Below are 27,313 nucleotides of genomic sequence, written 5' to 3' on the forward strand. Positions count from 1 at the left end.
TTAAAGGATTATATAAGGTATAATACTTTCTGCTTGTGTGTAGCTTGCCTTTTCATTTTCTTAAATGTCTTTTGAAGCACAATTTTTTGTTTCAGTGAAGTTCAGTTTATCATTTGTTAAGTTTTTTATGTCATATCTAAGAAATCTTGGCTGAAATAAAAGTCAGAAAAATATTCTCTTGTATTTTCTTCTAAAATAATTAACTACCTTAGTTTTAAAGTTCAGGTCCATTGTGCATATAACATTAATTTTTGTGTGTGAGGTAAAGTGTCCAAATTCTTTTTTCTTTTTGCTAGTGCCAAGGCTTAAACTCAGGGCCTCATTCTTAATCTGCTTGTTTTGTTCACAGCTAGTTCTCTTCTATGTGAGCCATGCCTCCAGCTCATCTTTTTGCTGGTTAATTGGAGATGAAGTCTCAAGGGCTTTTCTGCCTGGTCTGGCTTTGAACTATGATCCTCCAGAGTTCAACCTCCTGAGTTGCTATGATTATCGCCATAAGCTACTAGCACCCAGCAAAAATGTCCAAATTCTTATTTTTAATGTAGCTTTCCAATTGTCTCACTATTATAGGTTGCAAAGACTATTATTTTCCCCATTATATTTTGTTGGCCTCTTAGTGAAAAAGAATCAATGGACTAAATGTAAAGGTTCTATTCCAGGTATTCAGCTTACTTCCTTTGCTTGGTTCCCATATGCCTTAGGCTCTAAACTTCTTTGGAAATTGATTAGTATATCTCCTCTGATTCTGTGCCCTCTATTCTATAACTTTTATTTTATTCTTAAAATTTTATTGTTATTATAAAGGTAATTAATGTACAGAGTGGTTACTGTTACATAATTCAGGTAAAGAATTCATTTCTTTTTTTTTTTAACAATGTCACTCCTTCCTTTGCTCTCTCCCAGTTTTTCCCTCTGATCCTCACCCACAAGTTGTATAGTTCATTTTCAACATAGTATCTAGTCAGTACCACTGCTACATTTGTTTACCTTTGTCCCTCCATTTATGTGTCTCCCCTTAACATTCCCAAAGTCATAAATGAACAAACAAGACTGAAAACAAAAACAGCAGCAAAGAAAAAAACCTCTTATTTCTATTTCCTAGAGTTCATTTCAATACAGTATTATTTTGTATGATCAAATGCACATAGGCATTGTGCCTTTGTGTTCCTCTCCTAAGAGTATCCACCTTTGGTCTCACTGTGTGTGAATGCATAGAGTCCTGTATAATTTATCATGTCCCAGTGTAGTTTAGATCTGGCTTCTATGTATGAACTTGCCTTACTTAACATGATTTGCCTAGGTCCATCCATTTCCCTGCAAATGACATATTCTTTCTAATGGCTGTGTAAAATTCTGTTTTGTATAGGTACAATATTTTTTGATCCACACATCTATTTTAGGGCATCTGGGCTGTTTCTACGACTTGGCTATTGTGAATAGTGTAACAATGAACATGCATGTACAAGTGTCTTTACAGTATCATGGCTTGTGGTGTTCTGAGTTATTCTATATCTTTTATATTTCCATTCAAATTTGTCAATTTTTAAGCCAAAAATTACCCTGCTGGGATTTAATAGGAATTAAAATCTAATTTGATTGGGAAAATGGTCATTTTAATATTATTTTTAAATGATAGATTCTTCTAATTCATGAACATGGAATATCTCTGCCTTTATTTAGATTAACAGTTTATTTCAGCACTATTTAATATTTTTAGTTTAACAATCTTTCCCCATCTTCCCATGGGACTGGGTGTTAAACCCAGGGCCTGGCAAATTTGTAGTGAAGTACTTCACCCCTAAAGCCATGCCTCCAGCCCTGTGATTTCTGTTCTGGTTTGGAGATAGGGTCTTGCTAATTTTGCCCAGGCTGTCCTGGATTAAACTCACTATCCTCCTGTCTCAGCCTTCAGAGTAGCTGCAATTAGAGATGTGTGTCACGACAGCCAGCTAGGTTACCAATCTTATTCCTTTCAAAATTCATTTTTATGAATTTTATTTGTTTTGACACTCAAGAATAGAATTTTTTTCCTATTTCAATTTCTGAGTGTTCCATGCAAGTGCACAGGAAGTTAATTTTTATATATTGATTTATAGCCTGTGACTAAATTTTCTCATTAATTGTAATGATTTTATTATTGGATAATTTAGGATTTTCTACATAGATAATGTTCCTGGGAATAGTTTTACTTCCTTTCCCATCATTATCATCATCATCATCATCACTTTATATTTTCCAGAACCCTGATTACCATGCTGAATGGAAATAGTGCATAGCTCTATTTTGGGGCAGTATATTGTTTTCCTGTGCTTTAACTGATTACCATAAATTTGGTGACTTAAACACTCATTTCTTCTCTTATAGTCTGGGAATCAGACGTTCAAAATTCAAGGTGTCAGCAGGCTGATTCCTTCTGGAGACTCTAGATGGGCTTGAGGTTTTTGGTTTTTTGTTTTTTCTTTATTCATAGAGCTTGAATTCAGGGCCTGGGTGCTGTCCCTGAGCTTTTTTGGTCAAGACTGCAACTCTACCACTTGAGCCACAGTTCCACTTCCATGCTTCTGGTGGCTAATTGGAGACAAGTCACAGACTTTCCTGCCCAGGCTGACTTGATTACAGGCATGAGACAAGCTCCCAGCTAGTTTTGTTTTTCATTTCATTGGAGTTTTTTTTTTTTTTTGTCAGTACTTTGGTTTGAACTCAGGGCTTCATATCTGTAAGTTAGAAACTTTACTGCTTGTGCTAAGTTTCCATCCCTTTTTGCTCAGCTTATTTGAAATAGATTTTTTTTTTTTTTGCCCAAATTGGCCTGGATCACAATCCCCTATTTATGCTCACCATATAGTTGACACGACAGACATGCCACCATACCCAGCTATTTTTGTTGAGATGGAAATCTCAAGAACTTTTTTTACCCATCTGGCCTGGAACCACACTTCTCCCCATCTGCACCTCCGAGTAGCTAGGATGAGCTACTGTCATGAGCCACTGGTACCTAACTCTAGGCAGGCTTTGTGCAGCTTCTAGAAACCACAGGCATTCCTTGTTTTCTTAAGCTGTTTCTCACATTACTCCAATCTCTTTCATTCTTACCTTCAATGTGTTTTTATTTTTCATTTTGTTATAGAATTATAAGTTGCTCACCTGATTTCTTCAGCTTGTGTGCTTGTATAACTTCAATTTAGTGTGTCTGGGGAGAAAACACTGGAGGATCGTAGGTGCTATCTTTATCTTGTGTAGTAGTTCCCAGGGTATTTGTTTATTGCTATATCTCAGGAAATGTATCTGGCTCATATAATAAGATTTTTGAAGTGTGTGTGTGTGTGTGTGTGTGTGTGTGTGTGTGTGTGTGTGTGTGTGTGTATGTGTGTGTGTGTGTGTGTGTGTGTGTGTAGATTCATCCAGTTCTAGTTTTTTTTCCAACCTCACTAATACATGATATTTGCATTATTTTACATTTTTTTCAATATGTCAGATTTCTTTATGTATCTCGTTTCCTTCTTAACTTTCATCTCCCCAAATTCTAATGTAGTTGAGATCTTTTGCATATATTTATGAGCTATGTGTGTTTCATCTTTTGTAGTATATCTCTTCAATCCTGTGCTCATTTTTTCTAGTGGTTTCAAATGATGGAGTGGTTCTCTATAGAAAATATCTTTTCTTATTCTGGGGCTTTACTTTTCCATCTCTTTATGAAATTTTTGATAAAGAGGCTTCTAATTTTATTACAGTTGAATTTACCAATCTTTTCCTTAAGAGTTAGCACTTTTGTACCTTAAGAAATACTTCTCTAAATATTCTTATGCCTTGCTGGTAGAAGTAACAGAATAGTAAAAGTCATACAGAGTGAAATTTAATAATATATATAATTACACACATTCATTCTTCATCTCAAGACTTCACTTCATAGAATCTATTTCAAAATATTCTGAAAAAAATAGTGAATTCCATATATACAAAACTATTTTTCAAGGTATTACTCATAACAGCATAAGACTGAATATAAGACCAATGTTTATGAGTACTTGAATAAGCTATTGTACACAATGGAGTAATTTGCAATTTTAAAAAGGAAGATTTTTACACATTAATAGAGTTACCTGGTAGAACATACTGCTTAGTCCTAAAAAGTAATTTGCGAAACAGTGTTTATAGTGAATTCCTTTTATATAGCAGACAGGTATAACTAATGACTTGTATATGTGTATATGGGGGTGTGGGAGCCTGTATGTTTATATTTTCAGCAAAGAAGCAACAGAACCATAATTTATTTACTTATAGGGGAGGACAGGAGTAGGATAAAGGGGACAGAGAAAGGGGAGGAGAAATAAATTTCAGAAACAACCAGGAACCAATAAAGCTAATAATAAATAAAATTGGTACCATGACTAAACAGAGAAAATGTTTTAGTGATTTTAAAGTAATATTTTTATATTCTAAATTAAGCATATTCACAGGGCAAGGTAACTGAAGGAAATATAAAACTGTATATTCATTAGTTTTAACATTGATAGTCATATAATATTGTTTTGAACTTCTAAAGTCATGTAAGTATATTTTAGGAAGAAGCTAGTGAGTTATTTTGATATTAGCATACTAGTGGCTAGGAATATATAGACTGGTGAAGAATGCATAGGATGCATATGGTCCTGGGTTTAATTTCCAGCACTGTGGGAGAAAAAAGAAAAACAAATCTGATAAGTGTAAAGGAAAAGAGATAGAAATCAAAAATCAGGGAATTTAAGTAAAAACCCAGTTATATTAAAGTGAATTACAAATAGTAATGTGAATACAAGGTGTATTTTTCTGCTACCGAAGGTTGTAGCTTTTTACTCTATAACAATCTGTAAGCAACGACAGTTCAACAGCAGTGAATACACCTAACAACACAGTGATTTCTAAATGCCACATCTCTTTAAAAGGAATCAAGGATCCTTGGAGAAATCTTCCAGGTTCACGTTAGAAAATATGTAATATAAATTTGGTTTGTCTTTCTGTCCCAGAAAAATCAATAAACAATTAAAGAACTTACTGGAAGGGACTCCTAAGTGGGGTAAGTTGACCACTAGGGGCAAAAGATCAGCCAGGCATGATGGGTCATCATGCCACCTAGTAATCCTAGCTACTTAAGAGGCAGAAGTTGAGTGCAAGGTCAACCTGGGCATAAAAATTTGGAAAACTCCATTTCAACCAATGGCTAAATGAAGTAGTAGGCACCTGTTATCCCAGATATCATCATGAACCTATCATCCCCAGCAACAGGAGGAAACACAAGTAGGAGGACTGTATTCCAGGCCAGCTGAGCATAAAGCAAGACCCTGCCTTGAAAATAACCAATGCAGAAAGGGGCTAGATGCATGGCTCAAGTTGTAGTGTGTCTGCCTCAAAAGCATGAAATCCTGAGTTTGATCCTTAGTACTGCCAAGGAGGGTAGAGAATAACTATGTTTTATTAAAACACGTAAAATAACAGTATATTAAAATTTATGACTTCATAATTATACTAAAAATAACCATTGATCACTATTAAACATTTCTAAGATACAACTCAGTAGTGTCATAATTGATAAAGGATGGGAAAGAATCAAACATTTATCTTTCTATTCCTGTATGAACTATAGGGAAGCTAAATGTTGATGACATGACAGTAAGTTCACTATAAAATGCCAGATAACAAATATAAAAGAAATAGGTACATTGTATGCATATATAGACATGTCAAAATGGAACCCCCTTGTATAACTCACTGATGCTAATAAAAATTTTGAGAAAAAATAGAAATAATATAATTAAGAAAGCCCCATTTTGTAGCTCTTAATACATTAATCACTTTAGGCAGTATTTATCAATTAATGAAAGCCCATTAGGTGAAATGTGAATGAGAGAACTTAATATTGGAGGGGATGAAACCAACACCACAGCACAGATTCATTTCAACATCACTAAAAATTTTGAGCATCAAATGGGTGCCTTATGATATTAAATAGGATGACATATATTTCCTAAAAACATATAATCAACACTGTTCAGTATATTTTCTATAATTATACAGTCTTTATCAGTTCTAGTACAGTTTTACTAGCCAGACCTGGCTACTGAGCTTCAAACTGTGCTTAGTTTGACTTGATAAATTGATATTAAAAATCTAAGTTCGCCAGATGCTGGTGGCTTACACCTGTAATACTGCCTACTCAGGAAGCTAAGCCCTGGAGGGTTGTGGTTTGAAGTCAACCCAAGCAGAAAAGTCCAATTATCTCCAATTAGTCAGCAAAAACTGGAGCACTAGCTTTGAGCAAGAAAGCCCAACGCAAGCATGAGGCACTAAATTTATACTCCAGTACTGACATACATACACACAATATTTAAACACATTTTTATTAGATAACATAGATTTGGAGTTAGCTGCTGGGAAGTAGAAGGGATTGAATAAATTAACATAATCAGAAAATTATTATATATTTGTTCATAGACCATATATGGTTTCCCAATGAAATTAGGTGGAGGAGAAAACAAGCTAAAGAAGAAGGAAAGGGCACCGTTTTAGAATAAAAGGATTAAGAATTGTAACAGCTGGGCTGGGAAGGTGGCTCAGTGGTAGAGCACTTGCCTTGCATGCCTGAGACCCTGGGTTCGATTCCTCAGCACCACATTAAAAAAAGCTGGAAGTGAGCCGGGCGCTGGTGGCTCACGCCTGTAATCCTAGCTACTCAGGAGGCTGAGATCTGAGGATCGCGGTTCAAAGCCAGCCCGGGCAGGAGAGACCGTGAGACTCCTATCTCCAATAAACCACCAGAAAACCGGAAGTAGCGCTGTAGCTCAAGTGGTAGAGCGCTCGCCTTGAGCTGAAGAGCTGAGGGACAACGCCCAGGCCCAGAGTTCAAGCCCCACGACCAACAAAAAAAAAAAAAAAAAAAAAAAAAAAAGCTGGAAGTGGCACTGTGGCTCAAGTGGTAGAGTGCTAGCCTTGAGCTGAAGAGCTGAGGGACAGCGCCCAGGCCCAGAGTTCAGGCCCCAGGACCATACCCCCCCCCCCAAAAAAAAGAATTGTAACAGCTGAAAACTCATTTTGATCTTGAATTAACTAGCCAAGTGTAAAAAAATATTTGAAATAAGGCAGTTTAAATATGGACTTGGTATTAGATGACAGTAAGGAAATTGTAATTTGCTAAAGTTTAATAATGTCCTACTAGTTATATTTTTCATATGTTCTTATCAAGTAGAGGTACATGGTCCTGAAAGTCCTAGGTGCCTTAATTATTGCCATCATCCTGGCCTTGTTAGAGATGCATTGTTATACGTGCTATACATGTATTTTATTGCTATTTGTCCCAGTAGAATTTCTCTATCTGAAATCCAGGACCTAATTTTAATAATTTGTAAATGTTTGTACTGATACATTTGTAGAACTTTCCTATCTTTTTGTCTTGATCCAGATGAATCCCGAAAGAAGAACAGAGGTGATTCCATAAACAACCTGGAAAATTTTTACCAAGAGGTGATAATGAAAAAACATCTTGAAGAGTTCCAACTTATGAGAGGTGAACCCCTTGCTTCCCACTCACTGGTCTCAGCTACATCAGTGAGTGATAGTGACACAGCTGAGAACTCGTCATTACTCCAGGACGAGGGGAATCAGGCAGCACAGGGTAAAGGTCCCAGTCTCCATGTGGCAAAAGTTAATGATTTTTCACCTGAGCAGTGTTGGACTGGGCCTAAGAAGCTGACAGAGCCAATAGAATTTGTCCCAGAAGATGAAATCCAGAGAAATCGTTTGTCCGAGGAAGAGATCCGAAACATTCCTATGTTTTCTTCATATAATCCAGGGGAACCGAACAAGGTATAGGCCAAACCAAGAAAAACAGCATGGGTTGTTTTCACTTTTATTTATATCTAACTAAAGTAATACTTTTAAAATAGTTTTGATTATATATAGGCACAGTGATTCTGTTTGTCCTTGACTTTTAACTACTTGTTCTCTGCATACTGTATAAGTAGTATTTCTGGCAATCTTCTTTGTGCTTTTCTTAGGGTCATATGCCATGCTCCAAATTTTAAAAAAATCTTGATAAGACTGCATGTAATCCCAAATTGAAAAGGCAACCTCCAATTTCCAGGGCTAAAAATAATCAAGTAGTAGCCATGTGCCACCACAGCTGGTAGCTGTGTGGGCTCTATAATTAGTCAATAAATAATAGACCACCTGGTATGAGAAGAATTATTAGTTACCATGTGAGTTTTATCTTCATGGTGCATCTTGCTTTCATACAATGGGACTTAAGTTGCTATTAGCAAAGCAGTACATTGAGAACACAGGTCCTCCAAAATTTGAGAACTTGTCAAATGTATAACTAGGTAATGTAGATTACCCTTGTTTTATTGGCCAAATAATTATTTTATATTTGTGATATATATTACATCTGGAACAGAATATATTTCATTGCCATGTTGCCCAAAGAGAGAGCCCAAACTTCTAGAACATTATTTTATTCTGTCTACCTTAAAAGGCTAAACCAAATAATAATGCCAATTTCTGACTGTCCATGAAGTTTTTTAAAAAAGTCAATTGTGAATGAAGGACATTAAGGCGCTTTTCTTCAGGGGATTGAATTTTGTTATGTTTGTTGCTCTTTGTTCCATAGTAGCTTGATTTTTACTTAGTTTTTGTTACAAAATATTAAGAATTATATAGAAGTTCTGGGTACAACTGGATCCTAGCTACTCTAATACCTATCTAGTCATATCTAGCAAGTACTTAATTTTAAAACAGTAAAATATTGTAGATACACCTGAAGACTTCTGTGTATCCCTAACCAATCCCATTTTTCCAGGTGTAACCACTATCCCAGATTTTCTATTTCCATTCCATTTACTACAAGTCTGTAGACAGATTGTCCCTAACTTATTATGACAATATACATTTTTTTACTTTGTGACTATGTGAAAGCAATATGCATTCAGTAGAAGATGTACTTTAAGTTTTTAATTTGGTTTCTTTCTCTGCTAGCAATATATTTCATGGTATTCTCTTGATATGCACCTTCTGGTCAGCCATGTGACTATAAGGAGAAACAATTGGTACTCTAAGATATACTATTTTGCTAAATTATGCGGTTCTGTAGAAAAAAGTATATTAAATGCATTTTCAACTAACAAGGGGTTTATCAAGATGCAGCTCCACTGTAAGTTGAGAAATACCTGTAGTCATAAACATAATTTTATACATTTTGAAACTTGATACCATATTCTTTTCTCTCTATAACATGTTGTTTAATATGTCTAATATTTTTGAAATCTATTTTTAATCATACAAAGATTTAGTAACCCATTGTAGAAGTATACCATAATTCATTAATCCATTTTCCAGAAAATGTATCCTATCCATTATTTGACTGTTGCAGATCACTGTAACAAACACTTTTTGTACCTCTTATTGCACATATGCAAGAGTTTCTCTGGGACAATGTTTTTCAAACTTAGGTTATAATTAGTAGATCACAACCAGCCAGATTATTTTTATGAAATAGAATACAGTAGAAAATACTGAATTATATTTCATATAGTTAGTTGCTGTTTCTTAAAGTTTGTGCATGCATATATATACATGTGCATTAGAGAAGGAGGAGGAAGAATGTGTGTGAGTGAGTGAGTGATTTGTGTGAAAGGGAAGATGGGGAGAAGAAGGAGAAGTACTACTTCTCCCTCTTCTCACAACATTTTATGTTGTGAGCCAAAACATAAAATACAGATTTTCCTATAAGTTCCAATTTAAAAAAAATTGGAGGAGTATCACTGGCTTACAGTGGTTCTTACGTGTTAGTGCACATTAGAGTTATTTGAGAGACTTACTAACACAGATTGCTGGGCTCTATCCCCAGAATTTTTTGCTCAGTAGATCTTGAGTAACAATTGTGACAATTTGACAACTTGTATGTCTAACATGCTTCCAGGTGATGCTGATAGTATTGATCTGAAAGTAACTTTTTCAGAATTTTCTAGGTTATATATCTAGAAGTGGAATTACTGTGATATAGGATACATCTATCTTCAGTTTCCAATAAAGAAGATCTTAGAAATTTCCTTTCACATCTTTGTCAAGACTTTGTAGTATTAGACTTAATTTTGTAATTCTAATACATTTTAAAAGGTACCATATGTTTTTAATTTACATGTTCCTGACTTCCAGTGAAGTGATGCATATATTCATATATTAATAGCCCTTCATCACCCCTCTGTGAATTAATTAGCTTTTCTGTTCCTTTTCCCACCATTTAATATTTTTGCTTTATATATTTATTTATTTATAGGGATTATTTTACATTTTTGGACATAAATCTTTGCTGTTTACCTAGTATATATCTTTTTTCCAGTAAATGACATTTTTAAACATATTGTTGAGAAGAAATCTTTTATTTTTTTTGTTTTTGGTCCGGTCGTGGGGCCTGAACTCTGGGCCTGGGTGCTGTCCCTCAGCTCTTCAGCTCAAGGCTAGCACTCTACCACTTGAGCCACAGCGCCACTTCCGGTTTTTTTCTTCTTTGCTTATGTGGTGCTGAGGAATCAAACCCAGGGCCTCATGCATGCAAGGCAAGCGCTCTACCACTGAGCCACCTTCCCAGCCCTAGAAGAAATCTTTTAATAGTATCAAATTACCCATTTTTTATGGTGTGTGCTTTTCTGAGTCATTTTAAGGAAATCATAAATCAATAAGCGAATTGCAAACAACCTAACAGAAATAGGCTGAAGATTTAAATGGCCATTTCACAGAGGTTAGAAACATGGATGTCCATGTGATCATTGTAGAAAAGCATTGAAAAAACTTTTCACATCTATTCATGATTTAAAACTGTAGCAGCTGGATGCCAATGGCTTACGCCTGTAATCCTGAGAAATTGACTTTCTTAATTGGTGAAAAATCTAAGTATTTGAAAGTCAAAATTCAAGATCACCTAAAATTACTGAAATGAATCACAAGCATGCTTTTAAGATACAAGCATCTATAAATGCTAAATGTTTGAATGTCCAGGTTTTAAATTTTTTGAGACAAAGTTTCTACTACTAGTTAACAATGCTTAATGTTTTTATTTATTTCAGTGGATAAGTCATTTAAATGGGGTCTATTTTCTAGCTATTATTTACTGTTCCTGCTTGAATTTTTTCTTAGTTCCTTTAAAAACGGTATTAGTTTCTAGCTAAAAAGGAGATAACTAATGCTTTTTTTACTTTTCTTTTTTGTATTGTGATCTTTGTTTCTCTTCCATTGAATGTATTCTCTTAAATTTTAAGTGTCTACTACAGTATTGATAACTATAAGCATAATATCATACAGCATATCTATGGAAAGTTTTCATCTTCCATAATTGAAATGTTTTACCCATTGAATAACAACTCCCCATATCCCCCTTCTAGCCCCTGGTAACCATGCTTTCATGGTTACTTTATATGAGCAGAAGCATGAAATTTATCCTTTTGTGGCTTATTTCACTTAGCTTTCGTCCATGTGACAGAATTGTCTTTGTAACATTGAATTATATGCCATTGTCTATTTCACCTTTCATGCATTCATAAATGGACAGATTGTTCCTACCTTTCAGCCATTTGAATAATGCAACAATGAACATGGGAATTTAAGACCATGTTAAACTCTTGGATAAATACCTAAAAGTGGGATTATTTGATTAAACCTTAGTTTTCATTTTTATTTTTTGTGGGAACTTTCATACTGTTCTGCACAGCAACTTTATCAATTTACATTCCCACCAATAGTGTACAAGTTTCTCCATATCCTTGCCAGCACTTGCTATTTCTTTTTAAATTTAGATAATGTGTATCCCAATAGACGTACATCATTCTGGCTTTGATTTGCATTTCTATAGTGACTAATAATATTGAACATCTTTTTATATATGCATTGACCATTTGTATGTCTTCTTGATGCAATGTCTATTTGAGTCTTTTGACCATATTTTAATCACATTATATTTGTTTTTGACTATTGAGATTTTTATTAGCTATGAATTGTTTATTAAATACGGCTTGCACACACTTTTCCTATTTTATATAGGTTGCCTTTTCACTAGTGATAGTTTTACTGTGCAGACCTTTTTAGTTTGAGGTAATACCTCTTTTCTATTTTTGTTTTTGCTGCATATGCTTCTGATGTTATATCAAAATCATTGTCAAAACCAATGCTAAGAAATACCCTATTTTCTCTAGGAACTTTCCAGTTTTAGGTCTTAATTTAAGTAAATCTTTAGTGCATTTGAGGTTGACTTTTGTACATGGTATAAGGGTACAATTTTATAGTGTGTGATTTGTTTTAAGTCTTAACATTTTGTTGAACAGAATATGTCCCTCAATTTTGTGTTCCTAGTACACTTGTCGATCAGTTTACTGAACTATAAATTCATGATGCATTTCTAGTCTGTCCTGCTCATAGAACTATGTATCCGTTTATGGCAGTATCATATTGTTTTGATTTCTTAGTAAAATGTCTTGAAATAATCTTTGTGAAGGCTCTAGCTTTATGTCTCCAGATCATTTTGGCTATTTGGTATCATTATGGTTCTATATGATTTTAGTATTTTTTTCTATTTTTGTTTAAAGTGCCATTAGGACTTTGACAGAGAATACACTTTGGTTAGTGTAAATACTTTAGCAGTTTTCCCATTCATTAAAACAGAACATCTTTCCATTTATGTCTTCTTTAATTTCTTTCTACATTTAATTTTTATTATTCAACTCTTTATTACACTCATTCTTCTGTATTTTATTCTTTTTGATGGCATTGCAAATGGATTTCCTTTTAAAATTGTTAACTGTTAATGTATAGACAAACAACTGAGTACTTTGTGTTAGATATTCTGCAGTTTTGCTCAGTTCTACATTTTTTGTTCAGTGTTTATGGTCATTTCATATGTGAACAAAAATAAATGCTTTGCTTCTTTCTGTCTGATTTGGATGTGTTTTATTTATTTGCCTTGCCTAATTGCTCTGCTAGGACTTTCATCAGAGTATTGATAGAAGAGGCAAGGATGCATATCCTTGATCTTAGAAGAAAGACTTTGCTTTTTTTACTCTTGAATCTAATGTTAACTATAGGCTTCTCATTTATAGTTTTGAATTTTTTGAGGTAATTTCCTTCTTTCACTGGTTTATTTAGTATACTTATCATAAAATGGTGTTGAATTTAGTCAAATACTATGTGTGCATCTACTGAGATGATCATGTGACTTTCATTCTGTTGTATGTTGTTTGATATTGATTTTGCATGTTAAACCATCTTCAGATCTCAAGGATTCATCCCACTTGGTCATAGTATATGACCCTTTTAATATTCTATTTTGCTCAGTGTGGTAGTATTTCTTTGAGGATTTTCATACCTGCATTCAGCAGGACATTGGTCTGGCCTTACACAGTGACTCTGGAAGTGTTCTCTTCATTTTCTTTTGGAAGAGTTTAAGGAGGATTTGCATCAACTCTTTAAATATTTAGTGTGATTCATTAGTGAAGCAATCTGGTCACAGGCTTTTATTAGGAACTTTTTTATTACTGATTTATTTTCCTTATTACTGATCTGTTCCAACTTTCTGTTTCTTAATAATTCAGTGCAGAAAGTTTTATGTTTCTAGGAATTTATCATTGTCTTCTACATTATCTAATTTGTTGGTATGTAATTGTTTTTAGTTCCTTAAAAGCATTATTTCTGTGATACTGGTTATATACCTCTTCCATTTCTAATTTTTATTTATTTGAATTGTCTTTTTTGTTAGCCTAGCAAAAATTTTGTTGGTCTAAAAGTATGCTGGTCTTTTCAAAAAACAAACCTTGGCTTTATTCGTTTTTTGAAAAATTTTATTCTTCTGCTGACTTTGGTCTTAGTTCTTTATTCTGCTTGCTTGAAGTATAGAATTAGGTTGTGTATTTGAGATCTTTATTTATGGCAGTTCTGGGGTTTGAACTCATGCCATTGTGTTTGCTAGGCAGGTTCTTTGTCACCTGAGCCACACCTCCAACCATTTTTACTTTATTTTTCAGAAAGGGTCTCTCACTGATGCCCATGCAAGCCTGAACCACAGTCTTCCTACATAGGCTTTTTTGCGTAACTGAGACAATGGGTACATACTACTATGAACATCTTTTAATTGGTTGAAGTAAGATCTCAAGAACTTTTTGCCCTGGTTGTCCTTGAACTAAGATCTCCCTATCTCTGTCCCCAAATTAGGATTACAGGTATGAGCCATTGCACCCAGTTAAAGATCTTTTCTTAACTATCCATTTTTATTAGCATATATTACTTACAAAAGGCAGGTTTCATTGTGACATTTCCATACATGTAAACAATGTATCCCTGAGCAAACTCACCCCCTCTGTCATTCTCCTTTACCCTCTTCTAAAACAATATCAATAGGTTTCATTGTTCTGTTTCCATATGTGCAAAACAAACTACTTCAACCATATTTATCCTCATTCACCCTCTCTCATAGCCTCTCTGATTTTCTTTTAAATGTAGTTGTTTCTATAAAATTTCTATCTAAACTGGGTGGCAGTGGCCCATTCCTGTAATTGTAGCTAATGAGAAGGCTCAGATCTGAGGTTCAGGGTTTGAATCCAGCCCAGGCAGAAAAGTCCATGAGATTCTTATCTCCAATAAACTACCAAAAAGCAGACTTGGAGCTCAAGTGGGAGAGTGCTAGCCTTGCAAAAAAATCTCAAGGGTAGCACCTAGTGTACACACACACACACACACACACACACACACACACACACACACACACACACACACACACACACACACACACACACACACACACACACACACACACACACACACACACACACACACACACACACACACACACACACACACACACACACACACCTACTTAATTCTGCTTTTGTAGCATCCTTTAAGTTTAGATAGTTTTCATTTTAATTTGTCTCAAGATATTTTCTAATATCCTTTTTTTATTGGCTACCTCTTGTTCAAGACTGTTTTCTAATTTGTATATACTTTTAATTTTCTAATTTTGTTCTGCTATTGATTTCTAGTTTCATTCCATTGTAGTAAAAAAAAAAGATATTTTACTTTTCTTTAGGCCTTTTAAATTTTGTAAAGACTTTTGAGACCTAGTATGCAACCTGCCCCAAATAATGTTTTATGTGTACTGAAGAATATATATTCTGTTACTGTTGTGTGGAATGATCTGTATATATCTGTTAAGATCATTTGATCTACAGTGTTGTTAAAGTCTTCTGTTTCTTTATTGACTTTTTTGGTTTTGTTTTGCAGTGCTGGGGATTGAACCCAGGGCCTCGCATATGCTAGGCAAGTGCTCTACCACTGAGCTACACTCCTATCCCTCTGTTTCTTTGTTGATCTTATATGTTTGAATGTCCTATTCATGATTGAAAGTGGAGTATTGAAATCTATTATTGTGATTCTTACTGTTTCTTCCTTCAGTTCAGTCATTGTTTGCTTCATATATTTAAGTGCTCTGGTACTTTTGATTGAAAGCTATTCAGTAATATTAAAAATTCACTTCCCTAGTGAATTGACCCCTTTTATCAATATAATATCCTTTGTCTTCATGACAGTTTTAACTTGAGGCCTGTTTTGTCTAATGTAAGTATAAGCCACCCGTGCTACTTTTTTGTTACCATTGCATGGAATGTTTTGTCTTTTTACTTTGAGCCTGCATATATCCGTAAGTTGAAAGTGAATCTGTTATTCAGCACACAGTTAAATCTTGTTTATTTTATCCATTCAGCCACTTTATCTTTTCATGAGTTTAATCCAGTTACATTTAAGGTAATTGTGAATAGATACTACTTAGTGTGGCTATTGTTCATTGTTTTTGGTCTGTCTTGTAACTCTTTTGTCTATTTCTCTCTTAGCTGTCTGCCTTTGAGTTTCATTGATTTTTTTTTTTGATTTCTCATTAGTTCTGTAGTGACATGCTGTGATTCCGTGCTTCTCTATCTTTTGCCTATATTTTCCTTGCGGTTACTATACATATTAAAATCTGCTTAAACCTGATAGTGCCTTAAGTTGAATTACATGTAAGAACACTTTTCTCTTATATTTTTAGACAGCATCCCATTTCCAATTGATGGAATTTTTTTTTTTACTTTTCTGAAGATATTAGTAAAGTTCTTGAAAGTGTTTTTTCTCCTTTGATGATTTCTGTTTCCTCCTATTTGCTTTCTTTTCTGTTTGTTCTATTCTCTTTCATATTAGAGGCTTTCCTCAGATATTTGATAATCCATGCTGAACATGAATGGCCCTTGAGGACTTTGAACTGCACTTTAAAGTGGTCTACTGAAGTCCCAGCTTGGGAGGCTGAGGCAAGAGGATCGTGAGTTCAAGGCCAGTCTTGGCTACATAGGAAGACTCTTGTCTCAAGACATTGACTAGACCATTTGTTGGAGAAATTCACCATCCCAAGTCAGTGTTTTTATATCTTTCCTTTGCGGGATTTTGAGTGTGTCCAGAGTAAACTGCTTTGGATGTGTTGAAGAGATGGTTCAAGCATTCTAGGACCAATTATTGTCAAGGCCCAAAAGTTCCTAGCCTTTAATGTGCATACTCTCTCTCTTAATCTCCTTGCTTTCAGAAATAACATTTAGAACCTCACCTATATATGGCATTCTCTACCCTCTGACAGTAAGCCTCTAGTATTGTACCAAGATTATTGGCTACCCTCACCCAGTAGCATATTGTGGAAGACATTTAAAGATCTAATTAGCTTTTAAACGTTCTTCAACCTATCATTCTTATTTTAATTCCAACCCTTCACATCCATTTCCAAAGAAATATGAAGCTATCAATTCCCAAACTTTTTTTGAGTGATCTAGTTCTTTCCTTCCTCCCTACTTGCCTCCTCTTTTTTGAGACAAAGTGTCACTATGTTGTCCATGCTACACTCTGTCTTCCTACCTCAGGTTCCCTAGTAGCTGGGACTGTAGGTGCACACCACCACATCTGGCTTTTGAAGATTCTTAGGTAAAGATTAGGTGAGTTCTTGGCTTCCCCATTGCTGATTTATTATTCGGCTTTCTTGAGTGTGCTAAGTTATTCTTGCTTATCCATTTATTTTCCAGCTACCAAAATAGTGTTGCTATTGCCGTCTTTCTTTGTTCTTTCTGACCTTGTTTGGTTTGTGTTTGTTAAGTCCTTGTAGTTCTAAAGAGTTTTCTGGAGAGAGGAAACTTTGATTAATGTATTTAATCCACTATCTCTCTCAAACTATTTCTGGCAATAATGAAAGAGTTGCTTTACCTTTCTTATATGGCATTTTTCTTGATCTTCAATTTACATTAGGTGTTATACCTGAAGAACCTTAGCTCTCGGGTGACAGATAGAGATCTTATATCATTATTCGCCCGCTTCCAGGAGAAAAAAGGACCTCCAATTGAATTTCAAATAATGACTGGACGAATGAAGGGACAAGCTTTCATCACCTTTCCCAGTAAGTAGCTCCATCTACATAGTTACTCAGTTACAAAGTCTGTTTCCTAAAGACTACCTATAACCTCTCTATTTAATTGTAGCCTTGATTCTTCACAGCATATAAGAAGACAAGAGAAGTAAGGAAGATATATTTTCAGTGTTCCTCTGTCCTCCTCTCTGTCTCTCCTTCTCCTTTGTTGAGAATGCATGATCCCTTTATCCAGGTGCCCTTATGTCCCCAATCTTGGCATTTCCTTCATACTTCAAATTTTATTCCCTTTTATGACATTAGTATTTCTCATCCAAGTTATAATTAGATTATTCAGTAATTAATATATGTTGGCATTGTGATTAGAACATGTGTACTTGTCTTATGCTCTATTTAGGACTAAATGACTGCAGGCTAATATACTAAGTTTTTACTTTTTTTTTTCTTTTTGGTTCTGGAACTTGAACATAGGGCCTGGGCACTGTCCCTGAGCTTCTTTTGCCCAAGCCTAATGTTCTACTATTTGAGCCACAGTGCCACTTCCAGCTTTTTCTGAGTGGTTTATTGGAGATAAGTGTCTCAGGGACTTTCCTGCCTTCGCTGGCTTCAAAGTATGATCTTCAGATCTCAGCCACCTGAGTAGCTAGGATTACAGGCATGAGCCACCAGCACCCCACCACTAATTCTTAATTAGTGGGTAATGGTCCATTATTGTAAATCTCACTTGTATCTTACTACATGGATTTAATGTTCTAATCAAAATGCCAGAATAATACACAAATTTTTATTTCTGTGATAAACTAGCCAGTTTATGTCTTTTAGGGAGGAATCTAGATAAGATCTATATGCTTCATTATCCCTAAACTGTCATTGCTTTTATAGCCTATGTGTAGACAAGGGATTTTATACCTGAGTACTGCTAGTCTCCCTTCGTGTTTGTTGTACACTCATATATCATCTTTTATATCCCATTGAAAATATATAGATCCTCTTTACCAGTGGTTTCGTGTTTAGTCTTTCAAAGTATAGGACCTCTTTAATAGAGATCCAGAAACACAACAAATCAAAGAAAGATTGGACAAATGGGATTGCATGAAATTGCAGAGCTTCTGCATGGCAAAGGACATAGCTAGCAAGATCAATGGAAAGCCCACAGATTTGGAGAAGATCTTCAGTAGCCATACAATGAACAAGGGTCTCATATCTAAAATATACCTGGAACTCAAAAAATTAAATCCTCCACAACAAATCCTCAAAGAAACAACTGCCCAATAAATAAGTGGGCTAAAGACTTAAAGAGAAACTTCTCTGACAAGGAAAGAAGGATGATGGCCAATAGACACATGAAGAAATGCTCAACCTCCCTAGCCATAAAAGAAATGCAAGTCAAAACAACATTGAGATATCACCTCACCCCAGTTAGAATGGCAAAAATCAAGAACTCTAACAACAACAGATGCTGGAGGGGATGTGGACAGAAGGGAACCTTACTTCATTGTTGGTGGGAGTGTAAACTTGTTCAACCACTTTGGAAAGCAGTATGGAGGTTCCTCAAAAGACTTCACATACAGCTCCCCTATGACCCAGCAATCCCACTTTTGCGCATGTACCCAAATGTTTACAAACAAGACCACACTAAAGCTACCAGCACAACTATGTTTATTGCAGCATTATTTATCATAGCTAAGATATAGAACCAACCCAGATGCCCCTCAGTAGATGAATGGATCAAGAAAATGTGGTATATATACACAATGGAATTCTATGCCTCCATCAGAAAGAATGACATTGCCCCATTTGTTAGGAAATGGAAAAACTTGGAAAAAATTATATTAAGTGAAGTACGCCAGGCCCAAAGAAACATAGGTCCCATGGTTTCCCTTATTTGTAATATCTAGTATATGTATGAGTCAAGCGGAAAAGGTCAGATAATGTGATGTCAGGAAAATGAACCCTTAGATGTGTATTTTAATGTTTTTTTCTTTCATGCATGTGTTTCTAACGCATTTATAAGATTATCTCTTTGTTGCTTTGTATGTCCCTCCCCCACAGTATAACCCCTGTTTTCACTATATTTGATGTCAGTATAACTTGTGGAGGAGATGGGGAAAAACCAGTTGTTTAAGGATACAGGTGGACCTGTTGCAACAATGAGAAGTACAAGATGTCATGTCCAAAACGAGCTTTACAACGTCGGTGCAGGGGGTGGGGGGGGTGGGGGAAGGAATAGGATTGGGATGGGGGGGATGGGGGAGGCTGGGAAGGGATGTGAAGGGTAAACAAAGGAGGAGGCTGCAATGCTTGGTAAGAAATGTATGCATTATCCTGCCCATGTAATTGTAACTCCTCTGTACAGTATGTTCACAAATAAAATTAAATTAAATTAAAAAAAAAAAAAGAAGGATGGCCAATAGACACGAAGAAATGCTCAACCTCCCTAGCCATAAAAGAAATGCAAGTCAAAACAACATTGAGATATCACCTCACCCCAGTTAGAATGGCTATAATCAAGAACTTAACAACAACAGATGCTGGAGGGGATGTGGACAGAAGGGAACCTTACTTCATTGTTGGTGGGAGTGTAAACTTGTTCAACCACTTTGGAAAGCAGTATGGAGGTTCCTCAAAAGACTTCACATACAGCTCCCCTATGACCCAGCAATCCCACTTTTGCGCATGTACCCAAATGTTTACAAACAAGACCACACTAAAGCTACCAGCACAACTATGTTTATTGCAGCATTATTTATCATAGCTAAGATATGGAACCAACCCAGATGCCCCTCAGTAGATGAATGGATCAAGAAAATGTGGTATATATACACAATGGAATTCTATGCCTCCATCAGAAGGAATGGCATTGCCCCATTTGTTAGGAAATGGAAAGACGGAAAAAATTATATTAAGTGAAGTAAGCCAGGTCAAAAGAAACAAAGGTCCCATGGTTTCCCTTATTTGCAATAACTAGTATATGTCTGAGTCAAGCAGAAAAGGTCAGATAAGTTGATGTTAGGTGAAATGAACCCCAAGATAAGGATTCAAATGTTTTTTTTTTCTTTCTTGTGATTGTTTCTAACACATTTATAAGATTATTTCTTTGTTGCTTTGTATGTCCCTCCACCACGGTATAACCCCTGTTTTCACTGTATCTGATGTTAGTATACTTTGTGGAGGAGGAGGGAAAAAACAAATTGTTTAAATAGGGATACAGGTGGACCCATTGCAACAATGAGATGTACAAATTGTTATGTCGAAAGGCGAACTCTACAACTTCGGGAGGGGGTTGGGGTGGGGTAGGGGTCGGGGAGGGTGGGTAGGAGATGGGAAGGGATGGGAAGGGGAAACAAAGGAGGAGGCAACAATGCTTGATAAGAAATGTACTCATTATCTTGCCCTTGTAATTGTAACTCCTCTGTATGGTATTTTCACAATAAAAAAAATACTTAACATACCCTCACAGAATTTGATATACCAATTTAAAATGCATACTAAAAGGTTTTATAACCTAGGTACATTTAAATGTGTAGCTGCTTTGCTAATCATAACAGTAGGTACAGTGTACATTTGAAACTTTTTAGTATATCTCAGACAAAACAGGTTCAGACTAATCACCTTGTTAACTTTAGTTTCTACAACTACTGGTCATAATCCACCCCTCCTTATTTTTTACATGCAGGCTCTGAAACCCATAGTTTGAATACTCCTCTTGTGCACTATATATTCTCATATCCAAAACTTCTATATACCTCCTAGGTTACTTGTCCCAGTAAAGATTCCCACAGTCGCTGAAAGAAAAAGAAGCAAGTTATACTCAGTCACATGACAGCTTCTTCCATTTCAGTTACCATGTTGAAAATACTTGGTTTTTATAGATCTGTATTGCAGTAGAGACTTATGTATAACTAGTTACCGCTTAGATTTCTTTAGCACATTGCCTATATCCTTGTTTGTTTAGCCTATGTCTTTGAGTTTAAAAAGCACCTTCTAATATTCATTTTGAGTTTTTATTGTAATTATTGTTTGCCAGTGCTTTAAATTTGCTGAGTTATATAAATTGGAGATTATAGAAAAGATGATAAAATCAAATGGCATTATTACCCTCTTGCCTAAATGCTCAGGCAAAACAACCAGAACTGGAATGATTAATCTCTATGTAAACTGATGCCTTCTTCTTTTTTCTTTTAGATAAGGAAATAGCATGTCAAGCATTGCATCAAGTAAATGGATATAACCTGCATGGGAAAATATTGGTGATAGAATTTGGAAAGAACAGAAAGCAACGATTAGATCTCCAGGCTGCTTCTCTCATATCATCTTCTTCGGACAGGACAGGCAGTAATAAAGAAGTCAGTAGTTATGTATAATCAGTGTATGTATATATACATATGCACATATTCTAGCTGTATGATCTTTTGGGCATGAGAATCTTGATTCTGGAATTTATGTATAGATAGAAATATCCGTAGAGTTGAAAGGGAAAAATTGGAGAGCTAGAAAGAAAATGCATTTCAGCTTTTGAAGAGAATTGGTAGGAAATGTTTTCTACAATCAAATATTATATAGGACATGCAATATCCTGAGTATTAAGGGCAATACACAGAATATTATTTTCACAGGACATAGGATTATTTCTGAGGATTTAAAGAAAATCGTACCATTCCCCAAGAGATAACGTTCTTTCCAGAACTGCTTTCTACCTATAAAACTTAAAAACTAATTAAATGTTAAAATATTTATTTACTGAAACACAATAATCTCTAATTTTATCCAACTAATTAATGAAAGACCTAAATATTAACAAGTGCTGTTATATCAAAACTATAAGCAGTAGGTAATTTTATAGGTGAGTTGCCATGTTTAATGAATACTTCTCCACTTAAGTTCTCAGAGCCTTCAAAAAGCTGTATATTTTTCTAATGAAATCTTTTAGATCAAAATATTGATGTTTTCATGGCCATTTAAAGCTAGATACCATTGAACAAGCATTGATTCAAAGCAATAAACATTAGGCAAATGTCTAATACATGTTAAATATTAGATAAGGGAATTTTAGAAGGGGCCATACTTGCAGAGAATACTAAAGGGTCATGGAAAGAAAATTTTCTAAAAGAGAGACAGCCTATCTAAAATCCTGTACTTGTTTGTTTATGATTGCTAAAAACTAGAAAGACAATATGGTATATGAGAATTGGTGCCAATGGTGGAGTCTGGAGTCAGACCTTCTTGTGATCCTCATGGCCCACATGTGCCACTAAACTTGGTGATTTGATTAATGTAAACTCAATTTCTCATCTACCTAATTGTGAGGGTTAAATGAGATAATACTTTCCAAGGTGAGGAACAGAAAGAAAATAAAATGAGTAAAATTGACAGAATGTAGGATACCTGATGCATATTAGGAACTCTAATGTACATGTTATGAGAATGACAGCGTCAAAGGTATAGAAAAATAGTGCAAGAAATACTAGCTATAAATATTTCTGATTTGATGAGAAACACAAACCTACTCATTGAATGAGCTCAGGAAATCCAAGTAGAATAAACAAAAAAAAAAAAAATCACCAACAGCCACACCATAATAAAAATACTAAAATTCAAAGACAGAGAAAATCTTGACAGCAACCCAAGAAAAGCAAGCTATTACTCATGAGGAAGCCCCAGTATGATTAACAACTGACTTCCCATTCATAACAGTAGCAGTAGGCCTGATGTAGTACACCTAGCTCAGGAGACTGAGATAATAAGGGTTTTTTTCTTTCTTTCTTTCTTTTTTTTTTCTTTTTTTGGCTGTTTGTGGGGCTTGAACTCTGGGCTTGGGAGCTGTCCCTCAGCTCTTCAGCTCAAGGCTAGAGCTCTACCACTTGAGCCACAGCACCACTTCCAGTTTTCTGAATGATTTTTTTTGGAGATAAGAGTCTTACGGACTTACCTGCCTGGGCTGGCTTTGAACTGGGATCCTCAGATCTCACCTTCCTCAGTAGCTAGGATTATAGGCATGAGCCACCAGCACCGGCTGTAACAAGGTTTCTTGAGGCCCGGAGTTTGAGACCAACCTGTGCATCACAGTGAGACCCTGTCTCAAAAAAAACAAAAACAAAAAGTAAATAAAGTGATTGTAAATGTGATCTTAGAAACAAACTATAGTTGCAGTACTAAGATAACATTCAAAATGCTTAGAGAATAATAACTATCATTTACCAATCTACAATAAAACTCTTCTTGCAAAAATGAAGATAATGTAAAACATTCCCTTGCAATAAAAAATACTATTGCTAGCCCACCTCATAGGAAAAAAAAGGAACATTTTTGGTTGAAAGGAAGTGACTGGAGACATTAACTCTCCATATAAAAAGTAACAGAGAAAATAATTATAAAAGATCATTTGAATGCATTTTCCTTTATTCTCAATTTTTAATTGTATATGGTTGTATTTTATAGTTACTTTGGCTATAATATATAGAAATGTAATATATTTGCCAATAACAAGACAAAGAACCTAGATGGAGATAATGCTGTATTTTACTAAAGAAATAGAAAAACTAAGGAAGAAATAGAGAAAACAAGAAAGAAGAAAAAGATTAATTTTTTAAGTATAATTTTATTGTTATTATTAAGGTGTTGTACAGAGGATCTACCATTTCACAATTCAGGTAATGTGTACATTTCTCTTTTGGACAGTGTCACCCCTTTTCTTCGCTTTCCCCCTGGTTCCCCATCCTGTTTCTGCCCACAAGTTGCATACTATGTTTTCCACATAGTGTATACTGAATACCATGATTGCATTTGCTTACCCTTCTTTCCTGTCTTTCTTCACTTTATTTTACCCCCTCCCCAAGAAACAGAAGAAGAAAAAGAAGAAAAAGCACACACAAACACCACCAACAACATCATAAATAACCCATGTTTCCATTTTCTGGAATTTATTTTGATAAATATTACCGTAAATATTCATGAAAATTACATGTTTAAGATTAATTTTTAAAGGTATAAATATATAGTTCTTTCATCTTCCAAAGACAGAATTATATTAAGAAATAGACCTACTAATAACTAAATGTATAAAGTAATTTTTAAAAAGGACACACACAAAGCCCAGACTCAAATGACTTCTGAGATGAATACTATAAAACCTTAAAAACATACATTTTATTCAAAAACTCCTACACCCAATACAATGGGAACATTTCTGACACTGTATACAACATAGAATCCTGAGAATATGCTCAGTGAAACAAAGCCAGTCACAAATGACTACAGATGATCTGTTTCCATTTATGTGACGTGTCCAGTTGGCAAGTATATTTTGACAAGATTTGCTTAGAGTGGGGTGGGAAGGAAAGGAATAGAAATGATTGGGAACAATAGCTAAGGTATATGAGTTTTCTCCAGAATTTGGTGAAAATGTTCTAAAATTGTGCCAAGTTAATACATAGTATTCATATACTAAAACTCATGAATTGTGTGGTATGTAACATTCAAAACATAGGAAGTTGGATATTACACAAATGTCCATCCATTGCTAAATGAGTCCACTTAAATACTTTGCAGCCATTAAAATAGTAGACTGTATCTATGAATATATTCTTACCTAAACCCCCAATAGTTTGCATTAAGTTAAAAAATGAGAGAATGGAAGGAATAATACTGATCAAGATGCATTATACTCAGAGCCTGATATGTTTAAAGAAAATTGTAACTCTTTTGGAAGTAAAATTATAAAGGCTGAAAGGAGGCTTTCATGAAACTTTGTGACAATTTAGGGTGGTACAATTTTAAATGGTTTTTACTTTTTTCAGTATTTTTTAAATTGAAAAAAATTTAAACACTCTTGCAATGACATGGCTTCCAGAATATTTGTCAGATCCATTGTAGGATATCATCTGACTGTACTCAGGACAACTCCTATTTCTTTGATATACTATACTGTTCACTTAGGATTTTAACTACTCTATTTTAAATATAGTTTAAGAGATAAAAAATAAATTATCTGGTTATAGCCTATTGTACATCTTACCCAGGGACACAGGTTTTCAGCTAGACTTTCCAGAAGGAACTGTTTCCTATTGGGTGGAAAATCTCATTCTGCTCTATACTAGATCTGCAGACCACTAATAATAGAGAAAAATAAATATAAAGGAAACCTTTCAACCGGTGCATAGATATAGAAACTGCATAACCAATGATTCTGCTCAGCAATAAAAACTAATAACCATCTATGCAACAACTCAAATGAATCATAAATGCATTTTGCTAAGTAGAAGAATCCAGGCTCAAAGGCTATTTACTGTTTGATTTCACATTTATATTCTAGGAAAGACAAAATAATAGAAATGAATATCATGGGCTAATGTTGGTGTATTCAGTAACTACAGAATTGTAGCATTAGGGATTTGTTTGGATGATGGTAATTATCCGAATCTTGTTTGTAGTTACATGAGTTTGTGCACTTGTCAAAACTCATAGACTTGTATATTAGGAATCTTTCTGTTGTAAATTTTTAAATAAATGTAATTTTAACGGAAAAAGACAAATTTGAAGTCATTTCTTTCACAAGCATATGTATTCTGTGATCTTTGATTACTGCTGAAAAGTTAAAACTCCTTTACTGCTACTTTTTTTCTGCCTGACTTCTCAGAAAAAGACATCAGAATGGCCAATGGACACATGAAGAAAAGTTCAACATCTCTGGCCATAAAAGAAATGCAAGTCAAAACAACATTGAGATTCCACCTTACCCTAGTTAGAATGGTCATTATCAAGAAAAGTAACAATAACAAATGGTGGTAGGGATGTGGCCAAAAGGGAATGCTACAACCCTGTTGGTGGGAATGTAAACTTGTTCAACCACTCTAGAAAGCACTATGGAGGTTTCTTAAAAGACTAAACATAGAGCTCCCCTATGACCCAGCAATTCCACTCTTAGATAAATCCAAACCATGCCACACTAAAGCTAGCAGCACAGCCATGTTTATTGCATCATTGTTTATCATAGCCAAGCTGTTATCAGCCCAGCTGTCCCTCAGTGGATAAGTGGATCTAGAAAATGTATATATACACAATGGAATTCTATGCTTCCATCACAAAGAATGATACTGCCCCATTCATAAGGAAATGGACTCAGAAAAAATTATATTAAGCAAAGTAAGCCAGACCCAAAGGAACAGGTTGCATCATTTCCCTCATTTGTAGTAATTAGAATGTACCTATGAATCTACAGGTAAACACAATGGATAATAAAAAAACAAATACACTTGGACCTGATAAGTTAAACCCAATTCTAAACATTCACACCATGAGACCAAAGGAAGATGTCTTAGGAGAGGATCACAAAGGCTCAATAGCTGTGTGCACATGGTCATATGAAATGATGCTTATCAAAATGAACTTGAAGAAATGAAAGCAAAGGGTTTGTATTTTTTTTCTGTTTTTCTCATTTTGTCATGTAAGTTTTTTTTTGTCTTTTGTATGTAAGTTTACCTATTTGGGGAAGAGGGTAAGGGAAAGCACAGAAATGGTGGGACAAAGGGTGAACTAATGCAGCAGTAATACTCACTAGACACTATGTTGATAATGAAGTATACAACTTGGGGTGGGAGGTCTGGAGGAAAAAAATGGGAGAAAATGAAGGAAGAGATGACACTGTTCAAAAAGCAATATACTTGGGGCTGGGAAGGTGGCTCAGTGGTAGATTGCTTGTCTCAAATGCATGAGGTCCTGGGTTGGATTCCTCAGCACCACATGAACAGAAAAGGCCAGAAGTGGGACTGTAGCTCAAGTGGTAGAGCACTAGCCTTGAGCTGAAGAGCTCAGAGATAGGGCCCAGGCCTAGAGTATAAGCCCCATGACCAAAAAAAAAAAAAAAAAAAAATATATATA

General features: G+C 35.1%; 1 protein-coding gene across 4 annotated transcripts in view; it reads left to right on the forward strand.

Annotated features, from left to right (window-relative positions):
* Window positions 1–25,941, forward strand: part of Rbm41 (RNA binding motif protein 41) — a 53,687-nt gene extending 27,746 nt beyond the window's left edge. For 2 of the 4 annotated variants that reach the window (XM_070039967.1, XM_070039968.1), the window contains 3 exons: window positions 7,433–7,836; window positions 17,320–17,467; window positions 21,623–25,941. In XM_070039967.1, coding sequence (XP_069896068.1) covers window positions 7,433–7,836; window positions 17,320–17,467; window positions 21,623–21,801 — 731 coding nt within the window. In that variant the 3' untranslated portion in view covers window positions 21,802–25,941. The remainder of the gene's footprint in view (window positions 1–7,432; window positions 7,837–17,319; window positions 17,468–21,622) is intronic. The other 2 variants (XM_070039969.1, XM_070039970.1) reach the window with 1 other exon arrangement.
* Window positions 25,942–27,313: the final 1,372 nt, after the last annotated feature.

This window comes from Dipodomys merriami, unplaced genomic scaffold (assembly GCF_024711535.1).
Source record: "Dipodomys merriami isolate MVZ:Mamm:240054 unplaced genomic scaffold, mDipMer1.0.p SCAF_3, whole genome shotgun sequence".
Classification (NCBI taxonomy): domain Eukaryota; kingdom Metazoa; phylum Chordata; class Mammalia; order Rodentia; family Heteromyidae; genus Dipodomys; species Dipodomys merriami.